The sequence below is a fragment of the Bison bison genome, unplaced genomic scaffold, assembly GCF_000754665.1.
Source record: "Bison bison bison isolate TAMUID 2011002044 unplaced genomic scaffold, Bison_UMD1.0 scf7180017864300, whole genome shotgun sequence".
NCBI classification, from domain to species: Eukaryota; Metazoa; Chordata; class Mammalia; order Artiodactyla; family Bovidae; genus Bison; species Bison bison.
In genome coordinates this window covers 625,278-638,929 of record NW_011494872.1, presented here as the reverse complement: position 1 = coordinate 638,929, position 13,652 = coordinate 625,278, and the positions used below count along the sequence as shown (strand labels likewise).

The following is a 13,652-nucleotide window of genomic DNA, read 5'->3' as shown; positions in this document are numbered from 1 at the left end:
TCTAAATTGATATTGCTTCTTCCCTGGTGGTCCAGTGGTTAAGAAGCCGCCTGCTAATATAGGGTACGTGGGTTTGATTCCTGGTCCGGGAAGATTCCACATGCCATGGGCAACTAAGCTCATTCCCACAACTACCGAGCACACACTCTGTCGTGCCTGTGAGCTGCGAGTGCTGAAGCCCTTGTGCTCCAGAGCCCATACTCTGCGACAAGAGACGCCACCCCACGAGAAACATGCAGCCTGCATCTAGAGATTAGTCCCCACTCAGAGCAACTAGAGAAAGCCTGGGTGGAGCAACCAAGACCCAGGGCAGCCAAAAATAAGTAAATATGAAGGGCAGATGGGAACAGTTGTGGGCAGATTCCTTACCATCTGAGCCTCCAGGGAAGCCTACTATATAACTGCTTCCTATTCACCAGGGAGAGGGGGGCACAGTTCTTGAGGCGCTAGCCTACTGTGTTCCCCTTTTGTCTGGCAAAGAAGTGAAGCCACTTTTTCCTTTTCCTCTGTACTCTGTCTCCATATTTCTGTTTGACACTGGTGCACGGAGAGGCAAGGTTTGGCAGCGTGTTCCTTCAGTGCAGGGCTCTTCTGATGTCAGGTGATGATGGGCGAATTGTGACCTGACCTGGAATGAAGAGTGCATCATCAAGTAGTTAACATCTTCCGTTTGGTGGGGTTTTTAGCTCTGCTGGTGCTACTGCTAAGTCACTTCAGTCGTGTCCGACTCTGTGCGACCCCATAGACGGCAGCCCACCAGGCTCTGCCATCCCTGGGATTCTCCAGGCAAGAACACTGGAGTGGGTTGCCATTTCCTCCTCCAATGCATGAATGTGAAAAGTGAAAGTGAAGTCGCTCAGTCGTGCCTGACTCTTAGCGACCCCGTGGACTGCAGCCTACCAGGCTCTTCCATCCATGGGATTTTCCAAGCAAGAGTTCTCTGCAGAAGAGCTCAAAGACATGGTTCTGTGTATCGCTTGAGGCGGAACCAGGACCCTGCCCCGAGGCTGCACTGTTGTTTCCTGACTGCTCCTCCCTTGTCTCGGCACCTTCTCCCTTCCTTGATTAACAGCTTCTTGATCACGTCATTTGGAAGTCAGGAAAGGGGACACAGAAAGGTTTTTGTGCCCAGGAGCCCCACAGGGTCCCGTTCGGTTTCAATTGCATTTTGTTTAAAAAAAACAGTGTACCTACCTTGATTTAAAAGTGCTTTATTCTTAAAGAAGACTAACCATCATCCGAGCCTTCTGTGAATTGTAATGTGTTTGCAGTAGTGAAATTGATCTCTGATCACAGATCACCACAACAAATATAATAGTGACGAAAAAGCTTGAAATATTATGAGAATTACCAAAATATGTCAGACAGACATGAAGTGAGCAGATGCCTTTGGGAAAAGGGCACCAGTAGAGTTGAGTATCGAAAAGTGAAAGTGTTAGTTGCTCAGTCATGTCCGACTCTTTCTGACCCCATGGACTGTACCCTGCCAGGCTCCTCTGTCTATGGAATTTTTCAGGCAAAAAGAGTGGGTAGCCATTCCCTTTTCCAGGGGATCTTCTTGACCCAGGGGTTGAACTCAGGTCTCCTGCATTTCAGGCACATTCTTTACCATCTGGGCCACCAGGGAAGCCCTTGCTCATTGCGAGATTGCCACAAAACTTCGATTGGTAAAAAGCACAGTATCTGTGCACTTCACAATATCTATGACATGCAATAAAGCAAAGCACAATAAAATGAGGTCTGCCTGTAGTCCATTCCGAAATTTACTTCCTACTACCCCTCCTTCCTTCAGGCTTCAGTTGCCTAGGGGTGTCCATAGTGGGGGCCAAGGAAGGCGGTCTGCCCCAGGGCAGCTCAGATCTTACGTGTGAATTCAAAGGGGTGGCTCCCAAGATGCCTGAGGAGGCCCTTTGCCTGAGGTCTGTGGATAAACGGTCCTTTTCCACCCCAGCATTCATGAGTTCTCAGTCTACCAGTGTGTTTCAGGAGGGTCTGCTTTTACTCAGATTGTGTATATAATTTGCAACTTTGCAACAGATTCAGGAAATCTTTTGACTAGCAAGGTCTTTTACCAGTCTCTAAAAATTGGCATATTCCTAATTTATAAATACTGTGTCCTGAAGGAGATGGAGGTGATGACGGTGAAGTAACCATCATCCTATGTCTATTGAGAACCCATCTCTCCTTCCTTCAGGCTCATCCTTCCAGTTTGCCTTGGATTGGGTCTCTGTCGGGAGAGTCCTGGCCCACTTCCCTTCTCATCTGTGTCTGAATTCTTCCATTATGTATCTTTAACCTTCTGCTGTTTGGTGGGATCTTCACTCTGTATTTAAACATTTCTGTCATAGAGGGAAACAAACCCTCCCTGATTATCCTGCCTCCTCCTAGCTGCTGCCCCGTCTCTCACCTCTTTGTAGAGTTCCAGCTGCCTGTTTGTGCTTCTTCCCATCCCTTTTGTTCTTCAGTCCCCTGCCTTCTGCTTTTCTCCTTCACCATGGATCAAAACCGTTTTCACTACGGTACAAAGCCCTCCTTCTTGCCTTACCTTGTGGCTGCTTTCTTAGGCTGTTACAAATTTTTGCCCCCCTTGCAGCACTGGACATTTCTGTCTTCTCATTTCCTTTCTGGCTTTTCTCCTTTTGCTTTGGTTACTCCTTTGAGACTCTTTGCAGACAATATCCACATTGTAAACATTCTTATTCCTTAGAGCTCCATCTTTGGCTCTCTTTTCTTTTTTTACACATTTACTCAGAGTTTTCTTCTCTATGGCCAGAGCTTCTGCTACTGTTTATAATTTGATGAAACCTGAATCCATACTGGGCTTCCCTGCTAGCTCAGTGGTAAAGAATATGCCTGCTAATGCAAGAGACACAGGTTTGATACCCAAGTCAGGAAGAACCCCTGGAGAAGGAAATGGCAACTCACTCCAGTATTCTTGCCTGGAAAGTCCCAGGCGGGCTCCACTCCGTGGGATCCCAGAGTCCAACACAACTAAACAACAACAACAACAACAAAATCCGTCTCTCCAGCCTTCATGTCTAGCTTGACAGTCAGATCCTTATGTCTCGCTGCTCTCTGGACGTTATCCACTGGATGTCCCACAGATACTTGAAACAGGTTGTCTTCCCCAGCCCTGGTTCTCTGCATCCTTCTCTTGGTGGACTGCACCTCCCTCTCTCTAGCTGCCCAGGTCAGCTGTACTCCTCCGACTCCCTCAGTCCCCACAGCCGCCAACATCCAGCGCTGCTGGTTCTGTCTCCTTGTGAACGTCGCTCAGTCGTGTCCGACTCTTTGCGACCCCATAAACCGCAGCACGCCAGGCCTCCCTGTCCACCAACTCACAGAGTTCACTCAGACTCACGTCCATCGAGTCAGTGATGCCATCCAGCCATCTCATCCTCCATTGTCCCCTTCTCCTCCTGTCCCCAATCCCTCCCAGCATCAGAGTCTTTTCCAATGAGTCAACTCTTTGCATAAGGTGGCCAAAGTACTGGAGTTTCAGCTTTAGCATCACTCCTTCCAAAGAAATCCCAGGGCTGATCTTCAGAATGGACTGGTTGGATCTCCTTGCAGTCCAAGGGACTCTCAAGAGTCTTCTCCAGCACCACAGTTCAAAAGCATCAATTCTTTGGCACTCAGTTTTCTTCCCAGTCCAACTCTCACATCCCTACCTGACCACTGGAAAAACCATAGTCTTGACTAGATGGACCTTTGTTGGCAAAGTAATGTCTCTGCTTTTCAACATGTTATCTAGGTTGGTCATAACTTTCCTTCCAAGGAGTAAGCATCTTCTAATTTCTTGGCTGCAGTCACCATCTGCAGTGATTTTGGAGCCCCCCAAAATTAAGTCTGATACTATTTCCACTGTTTCCCCATCTATTTCCCATGAAGTGATGGGACCAGATGCCATAATCTTAGTTTTCTGAATGTTGAGCTTTAAGCCAACTTTTTCACTCTCCTCTAGTGTTTTTTACTGAGTTCTTTTCTAGTTTCAAGTGTTTTGAAACATCTCACCCAGCCCCTCATTTCCCCTCCCAAAGTCTCCTCCCAAATTTTACCTGTGTGTCCAAGTGCTTTTTCTGACCAAGACGCCTTTACATAGGCAATTTCAGTGTGGCTTCTTGCCCCTAAGCGTCTATCCCTGGGTCACGTGGCTAGATCCCCTCTTTGAGGGTGGGTCTCTGTCGTGGTTACTACCACACAGTGCCAGTCATGGAGTGGACTTCCAATAAATGCCTATTGAAAGAATAGATGAAACAATGTGACTCCTGAGATTTCAGTTTCAAGCTGTGTGTAGCACAGCAGAGGCCTCTATACTTAACCAAAAGCCTCTTATTTTGAGTGAACTAAGTTAAGGTGTATGGGAAATAGTTTTGGTTTTGTCACCGAATTAGGGAGTAAAGAGTAGGACTTGAAATCCAGTTGTCTCTTGTGTGTACTTTGAAAGATGAGTTCTGTTGTCTTACCACTTGGAGAGTTGTTATTAAGTTATAAATATGACTTTAAATATTTCATATTAGCTCTTATAGTCATCTCTATTAGTGGATAATAACAATTTTGGTTATTTTTGCTAGTAGCCATCTGTCCCATCAAAGTATAGTTGATGTGCAGAGGGTTACTGGAAATTTCTTGGAGAAGAAGGTTAGCACTCTCTTTTAGTTTAAAAACTTTTAGCTGAGAAGAATAAAAACCTGCATTTGTTTATTAGCTTTGATATGAACATCTGCTCAGTATTCTCACCTCATTAAAATAAATAATAGATTCTTTCTTCTCATCATAGTAGGTTTAATAGTATTGTAAAGAAAATAACATGGCATACATCTAATTACTTCCATAATCCTTATGGACAGTAGAACTTAAAAAATATTATTTTTATAATCTAAGGCTTATTGAAATGTAGTTATTATTTGATGAGTTGAGATATTTGTATCCTGGAAATGATGTGGAAAAAATGGTGGGGAGAAATATGAATTATAATGATAGGTTCACTTTTGTAGGTATTATTTTGTAAACCTATTGTGCTATGGTTGTTTTCTGGGGAAAAAAAAAAAAAGTCCATGTTTGGTTAATGATATCATAGAATATCTTTGACTTAGTTTTTAAAAGTTGTTGAACTTTTCTGAATGATTAGTTTATTCCCCAAAGTATCTAGATTCTGTTTAGCACAATAAATCAGCTTGGGACTTGGAAAGCTAAATCCATGTCACATTTAAATAAAAATTAAAAATATTTGTGTCTGAGAATACTTTAAATAATGTATGAATTCTCAGCTCCCTGTACTATCATGTGATATAACTTTTAAAATATGATGTTCTGGTGTTCTAGTTATGCATTTATGTAATTTTTAACAAGATACATGCAGAGTTAGGTTTTACAAACTCTTTTGAATGTATGAATTTGATGCTGACATTGCTGTCTGGGGGTTTCCACTGACTTTATTGTTTTTGTTTGGAAGGGTGGTACATTTGAAGATGGACTGCTTTATTTTTTTAATTTTGGAATATGCTATATTTTATTACCAGTTTTTGAGTTGAGTTGATCCAGACAAGGGGATGTTTTCTGTGATCCAATGAGGGATTCAGGAAGCAGGAGTTAACAATCACGGTTTTACAGTGCAAAATAAAATTAGCTTTCATGTTTGGCTGAGCATTTCGTAATAGAAATGGAAGGAACCCAGAAAATGCATTTATGGAAGGCTTTCTGACAGTGAAATGATTTACCAAAGACTGCCTCTCCTTTACACGAAGAGACGTTCCCATCATGAGAGAGGATACAGTTAAACAGTAGAATGCAAATCAGCAAGAGAGATATCTTCTTGACTCAAGAAGATAATTTTGGTAGTATGGGTTAAAAAATTGCTCTTATTTTAAATTTCTTTTCAAAAAGTGAATTTTCAATAGCTATGAGCATATTTGATGCCCTGGTGTCTTGGTCTAATAAACTCTGATGGTTAATATTGAAACATGCAGGAATGGGCCACAGTGAAATGCAATCTTAGCTAACATTTTAAAATGTTCAAAAGTTACAAAGTTTCCTGGGCATGCAGTTAATGGACCAGTCCAGATTTCTAAGGATAAAAGATTTTCATAATCTTTTAAGAAATCTTTCAACAGGAAACTGTCACTTCTAGTTATGATCAGATTTTCTCCAGAAGGCTGGGTAAAGTGTGTGTGTTGTGAACTGTTTTGAGGTATTATAATAAAAAATCTTCCCATTTTGGAGACTTAGTATCAAGGATCACCATTTATTAAGCACATTCCTATGTTTTGGTTTTAAAAATTTTCAGTAAGAGCATGTTTTTAAATATAATTCTTTTAAGTTAGGTCCTGTTTATTATTTTTCAGGTATACATATGGGAAGCCTGTGAAAGGAGACCTAACACTTACATTTTTACCTTTATCCTTCTGGGGTGTGAAGAAAAATATTACAAAAACATTGAAGGTAACTTTTGCAGATATCTTTTAACTTGTAATGGGGAAAAACTATGTGTACATTCCCCAGTAATAAGAGTTTATACCGAATTAACAAAAAGTTGAGCATGAGAAAATCAAGAGCTTTCTGTCATTGGACAAATGAGAATTTGCCTATTTATTAAAATAATTAAAGTGGAAATAGAACCTTTGTATTGTTGTGACTTAGTTTGAATTTTATTTCTAAAATTTGAAGTGTTAAAATGAAGAATGAAATTGAAAATTTTTTTAACAAAACAGATAAATGGATCTGCAAACTTCTCTTTTAATGATGAAGAGATGAAAAAGGTAATGGATTTTTCGGATGGACCTTCCGAGTACATGTACCTATCTTCTCCTGGGCCAGTAGAAATTATAGCCACAGTGACAGAATCACTTACAGGTTTGTAGACTTTGAAGCATAGGCAAAGCTCTGTATGATGTGCTGCTCTGTCATCTCTTATTATAATTAGCATGTTCATTTGAGGGCATTGTTGCCTAAAGATGCTATTTAATGCTGAAATTGTCATGAATATTAGTCTGACTTGCAGAATGTTTTCATAATGATTTTCTTTGAACAACTGTGCTTCAACCACCTGTGATAGGTATTCATAATTTTTTCCATCTCTACTCTTTTTTTCAACCTGAAGACTACATGGAAGGGCTACCTTTTCAACTGACTAACCACCCTCCTTTTATTTATTTTTTTTTATATAGATATCCTCTGAAATCTCACCTGCTCCTAGACCATTTTCTCTTTTAATAATAAAATAAAGGTTAATTACTTGGATCTTTCTGTTGCTATTTTAATGGCTTTCATCAATCCCCAGAAGTACAAAAAGACTATTCTGTCAGTGTCCTGACCTTGGATGCACATGTCATTGATGGGGGGCTCTGAAGGCGCTCAGAAGGGATCCACAGAGGACATAATAGAAGTGATGTTCCTTTTTGTGGCCAAGCCAAAGAGGCTTCTGTGCTCTGATATCCTAACCCTTTGGGAAGTAGCTCAGATGGAGAGATGTGGTGGATCGAAGCTGATGGTTATATATTACTTTTACTGTCTAAATGGTGCCATTTCCAAAACAGGTATCTCAAGAAATGCAAGCTCCAATGTATTTTTCAAGCAACACGATTACATCATTGAATTCTTTGACTATGCTACTGTCTTGAAGCCATCTCTCAACTTCACAGCCACTGTAAGTTGGCATGTTTAATAATGGTCTTAAAGCAGTAAGTTCAGTTTAGTGAAACAGGATGGGAGAGAGTACTTTTAGTGATAGTACTTTTAGTACTTTTCAAAAAATTTAAGCCCAAAGTAGATCAATTACTTTTCCCCTTCAGATATATGGGGCGCACAGAATTGTTTCCAAATGACCTTTATCTAATTTATTTTTAAAAACTAGTTTCCAGAATATATTTTCTTCAAAGTATATTTAATAAGTAATATAAATTAGATATTTAGAAATTAATTGAAGGGTTTAGATGCTAGTCAAAAAATTTCAGTTTCAAAATTTCAGTTTGATTTTTATGACTAATTTTAGTTCTGTCTAAGATGTAGCATTGAAGATGATTATCTAATCTGGGACTTCTCCAGTAGTCCAGTGGTTAAAACTCTGCCTTCTAAGTGCTGGGGCGTGGGTTCAATCCCTAACTGGGGAACTAAGGTTCCCCATGTTGCAGACTGCCCGCAAAAGTTAAAAAATGATCAATTCTGTCTCAGTTTTTTAAGAGAATATTGGCCAAGTTAACATTTATTGGCCAAGTGAATTTTGACAGTCTGCAAGGCATGCTGCTGGGTGAGGCTCACTGACCAAAGAAGACCCTAGTCCCAGTCCTGGAGTCAGTATTTGTGATGGTGACAAGGGAATACACACATAGCTGTAATTCAAGACAGGATAAATGTGTCATGAACACATTTCTATAGGGATTTAAAACTGGCAAATATTTTCTGCAAAGGGCGAGATAGTAAATATTTTTAGCTTTGCAGGCTACATGGTCTCAGTCACAGCTGTGCAACTCTGACATTGTAACATGAAAGTAGCCAGAGCCACTTGGTAACCAAGGGAGGTGGCCATGTTCCAGTAAAACCTGAAGAGAGACTGGATTTGGTCTTCCTGCCTGCCATAGTTTGCTAGTCCCTGGTTTAAAGAGAAAAGGGTCAGTTCTTGTTGAGCAGATGAAGACAAGTTTTAGAGTTTGCAGGTTGGTGACTGTGGAGATCTGGGGGAAAGAATGTGCTCAGAGAGGGTCCTTTCCTGGTACCTTGCCCTGAACATCGCTCCTTTTCATTTTGCTCAGTATCCTTTTATAATAAACTGGTGATCAAGTGAGAAAAAAAAAAGTTTTAGATAGCTCCTAATTTTAACAATCTTATAATTCAGACAGTTTGAAAGGATAGTTAAAAAGAAATCTGCAGAGATTGTCACCCAGGAATCTGCACATGGTAACATCCAAATGAACAGAGGGACAAAGAGAGTTCAGGGAAGAAGAGCTGGCTATGGGATGGGGTGGGGGCCATTGGAAGGGGGAGATTTAGGCTCTTGGTTGCAAGATCAGCAGCATTTTCAGTGTTTGGGTGTGTGGGTAGGGAGCGGGGAACAAGATGAGCTGAGACACGCAAGGTGAGAGCTTTGGGTGGCAAGTCAGGGTGCAGTCAGGTGTCAGTGACTGGACCCGGGCAGTGGCTGCAGAGAGCTCATGTCCGGGAGCAGACAGAGAGGAAACAAGAGGCGAAGCTTGGGGATTGCAGAGGGTCCTCCGAGTCCCACGTGCTCCATGGGGATTGCAGAGGGTCCTCCGCGTCCCACGTGCTCCACGGGGATTGCAGAGGGTCCTCCGAGTCCCACGTGCTCCATGGGGATTGCAGAGGGTCCTCCGCGTCTCACGTGCTCTACACAGTGAAGAGCTTGGAGCCTCATGAACATGGGAGGGATGTGGCAAAAGCTGGATTCCAGGGTGACTGGTGGGGTCTGTGTGTGGGAGGAGGGTGGTAGCCCTGGCATGAGGACATCAGGAGCCCCGTGGTGGTGGATGTGGGTGGAGAGCTTGTAAAAGACGTATAGGACTTGGTAGGCATCAGATTCGGAAGGTGGGGACAGGGATGGGCAATGCACAGATGTTAAATATTGGAGAACTGTGATATTAGTACAAATGGGAAAGGCAGGATGGTTTCCCAGTTTTAGATGTGTTGAATTTGAGACAACAGGGGTGTGCAGGTAGAAATTTCCTTGAGGGCTTGGAGGTACTGAGTGTGAGTTCCAGAGCCAGGTCAGGATGGCAGCAGGAGTGCTGAGACCTTTGAAGGTAAATGATAACGAGGCTTTGACAAATTCCCACAATTCGAGAGAGGGAAGGGGAACAAAAAAGGACACTGATACGATGTAGAAACTGGTGTGGAGTGAAGGAGGTTATTGTGGAGCCATGGAAGGCAAAAGAAGTGGAGTGGAGGCTGCCTGGAGATACCTCTGAACCTGGAAATTAGGGGACTGCTGATGACTTTTGAGAGTTCAGGTTCATGGGAACAGCACAGGTGGAAACTGGATTCAATTAAACTTAAATCCTTTGCTTCTGTTGTTTACCTGAGTTCACAGTGTTTTCTTTTGACAATTAGGTGAAGGTAACCCGTTCTGATGGTCATCAGCTGACTCCTGAAGAAAGAAGAAATAATATAGTCTTAATGGTGACTCAGAGAAATTATACTGAGTACTGGAGCAGATGGGACACTCAAAATCAGGAAGTAGGGGCTGTCCAGATCATAAATCATACTGTCCCCGCAAATGGAATCTTCAAGATCGAATTCCCAATCCTGGATGATTCCAGCGAGCTACAAGTGAAGGTGCCGTTTGTTTCTCATCATTATGTTACTGCAACAACAACATTAAAATTGCAGTCTGGTGGTAGGCACTCAACTTATTGGGAGGTTAAAGTGCGCAGGAAGTGGACACATATTTTTATTTAAAAGAGCGGGAGAAAGGATTACAAGGGATTTAACGGTGGTGGCTGAGTTAGACTGAATGCTTCCTTGTGAATTCATTTTGAAGAGCACGGTAAAATAGTGATGGAGAAGCACCCTCAACTCCCAGGCTAGGTGATTTTCAATCATTTGGAATTGTATTTTGGCAGGAGCTGAAAATGAAAGGGGAATTTTTTTTTTTTTACATTTACACTCCGTTGCTGAACTGAGACTCCTCAGCCATTCCCCTTCCCTCTCTCTGGGTTACTCAGCCCCGCCACGGTGCGGCCTCTCTGTTTTCCTCTCCCCAGTGGTGGACTGAGTGAGCTGATTCGGTTGCTTGCTGTCTTGTGGGGAGAAGAAAGGATTCCTTTTCCATTTCCTTCTCTCCTCTCACAGTGTTTCCTGAGAACATACCTTTGTTTTGGAAGTAAGTTAGGACTGTGCTTTTTCCTCTTAGATGATGATGGTGAAGACCGTCTTAACACGTTTTACAGCTATCAGTTTCTTTACAGTATAAGCTACAAAATGATGAAGATCCAGTGTCTGGGGAATATATTGTTTGCTGTGTGAAGAAAAGTGAAAGTGAATGTGCCTTTCAGTGATTGTCCAGCCAGGTCACATTCCTTATCCTGAGGCTCCTAAAGATGAAACTTTATGGCTCCCTTTTCTTTTGTTACAGGCCTCTTTTCTCGATAGTGTGAGTAACATGGCAGTTCATGGTATGTTTAAGTCTCCTAGTAAAACCTACATCCAGCTCAAAGTAAAAGATGAAAATATAAAGGTAATGCTTGCAATCATTTGTTAATTATAATATAATTGAACTGTCTTGACATTGATATGTATATATTAATTAAAATTTTTTTTCTAGGTGGGATCACCATTTGAGTTGGTGGTTATTGGCAACAAGCAATTGAAGGAGTTAAGCTACATGGTAATCTCTTTTTAAAAATAATTTCCTTTATTTTTAAATTAATTTTTGGCTGTGCTGGGCCTTCGTTGCTGGGAGGGCCTTTCTCTAGTTGCAGAGAGCAGGGGTTTCTTGTTGAGGCGGCTTCTCTTGTTGCTCAGCACAGGCTCTAGGGTGCACGGACTTCGCTAGTTGAGCACCGGGGCTCAGTAGTTGCGGCTCCCAGATTCTGGAGCACAGGCTCAGTAGTTGTGGTTCACAGGCTTAGTTGCTTCACAGGATGCAGAATGTTCCCCGACCAGGGATCGAACCCATGTTTCCTGCATTGGCAGGTAGATTCTTTACTACTGAGCCTCCAGGGAAGCCCTGGTAATCTCTTACACAATCTAAATTTATGATCTATTGTAGAATCATCTGAAATAGTGTCTATCTTATGTTTAAACTGAACTTAACTGATTTTTAAAATTCAGCCTCACACTTTAAAAAACATGTCTTAATATATATTATACATGTGCAGGATGTAATATTTATATACATTCTTACAGAGTTTTCTATGTCTAAGTTGTGTATAAATTTGCTTTACAAAACTTTGCATTTTATTCCTTTTGCATCATGGAGTATTATGGTATGTTGAATATAGCTCCCTGTGCTACAGAGTAGGTCCTTGTCGTTTATCATCTTACACATGGTAGTTTGCAGCCCAGCCTCCCAGCCCATCCCCCTTCTGCCCTCCCTCCCCCTTGGCAACCTCAAGACTCTTCTCTACGTCTGTGAGTCTGTTTCTGTTTCTTTTTAAAAATTTTTTAAAAATTGTTTATTTTTGACTGTGCTGGGTCTTTGTTGCTGTGCGTGGGCTTTCTGTAGTTCCAGTGAGAGGGGGCTACTGTTCCTTGCAGTTCTTGGGCTTTTCATTATGATGGCTTCTCCTGTTGTAGAGCCCCGGCTCTAGGTGCCTGGGCTCAGTAGTTGAGGTCGGGCTTAGTTGCTCCTTGGCATGTGGAATCTTCCCAGACCAGGGATCAAACCTGCATGCCTTGCATCGGAAGGCGGATTCTTAACTCTGGACCAGCAGGGTAGTCCTCTGTGTCATATTTTGGATTCCACATAGAAGAGAGATCACATGGTTTTTCTCTGTCTCTTTTTGACTTATTTCACTTATCATACTAGGTGCTTCTGTGTTGCTGTAAATCAGTCTCATTCCTTTTTAAGCTGCCCATTTTATACTGAAGTCAAACTATCTTTTTTCTTTACCTATATTTGTATTTCCAACTTAAGATGAATAATGAAACCACCTTGCATTATGTTTAAATTTTATATTTTTATGAGGTAAGCCACATATGTTCATTATGTGTGTGTGTGTTAGTTGCTCAGTCATGTCTGACTCTTTGTGACCCCATGGACTGTACGCCAGAGCCAGGCTCCTTTGTTCATGGGATTCTCCAGGTAAGAATACTGGAGTGGGTAGCCATTCCCTCCTCCAGGGGATCTTCCCCACCCAGGGATTGAACCTGGGTCTCCTGTATTGCAAGCAGATTCTTTACTGTCTGAGCCACCAGGAAGCCCTGTGTTCATTATAGAAAATTATAAAATGTAAGAAAAATAACAAGTAAAAATTGCTCCTCATAGCCTTGTAATTTTGCTAATCCAGCTCTCTCAGTCGTGCTCTGCATTCCTTAAACTCAGGAATAGATTCTTGTCTGTCAAGTTGCTGTTGCCTCAATTATGGTTACTTTGTCTTATCCTTTTCTAATGACCAGCTTATACTCCCTGTGTTAGTCAGGAAAGTTTATTTGTGGTGTGTGTATTCAAAAAGGATTTGATGTTGGCTTAAGTCGAGAATTTGTATGTATGCTTACAATTATGAAAACATAGCTGATATTGAGATTCTCATTATCTTTAGCATAAAATGAAATTCGTGTACTCTTCTTTTCAGGTAGTGTCCAGGGGACAGTTGGTGGCTGTAGGCAAGCAAAATTCAACAACCTTTTCCTTAATACCAGAAAATTCTTGGGCCCCAAAAGCCTGTATCATTGTGTATTATATTGAAGATGATGGGGAAATTATAAATGATGTTCTGAAAATTCCTGTTCAGCTTGTTTTTAAAAATAAGGTAAGATTTAAGGTAATGATGTTTAAAAACAAAACTTCATATTCATAAAGTCTGCAAAATGCAATATTTCTTTAGAAAAGTATCATTAAAACAAATTGGTTATAAATTTATATTTTTTCTAGAACTATGGATAAAACTCTTCATATTTAATTACTATATATCTATTTTCACATGGGGAATGATTGGACAATGTGGGTCTTCTGTGTATATTATTATTCTTGGCTTTAAGAC

At 41.4% G+C, this 13,652-nt stretch overlaps 1 protein-coding gene across 1 annotated transcript in view; it reads left to right on the top strand.

Moving 5' to 3' along the window:
* Positions 1–13,652, top strand: part of CD109 (CD109 molecule) — a 135,832-nt gene that overhangs the window by 66,848 nt on the left and 55,332 nt on the right. Inside the window, exons 8-14 of the mRNA XM_010851263.1 lie at positions 6,345–6,441; positions 6,711–6,852; positions 7,536–7,645; positions 10,060–10,284; positions 11,084–11,185; positions 11,273–11,335; positions 13,245–13,421. Of these exons, the coding sequence (XP_010849565.1) occupies positions 6,345–6,441; positions 6,711–6,852; positions 7,536–7,645; positions 10,060–10,284; positions 11,084–11,185; positions 11,273–11,335; positions 13,245–13,421 (916 nt within the window). The remainder of the gene's footprint in view (positions 1–6,344; positions 6,442–6,710; positions 6,853–7,535; positions 7,646–10,059; positions 10,285–11,083; positions 11,186–11,272; positions 11,336–13,244; positions 13,422–13,652) is intronic.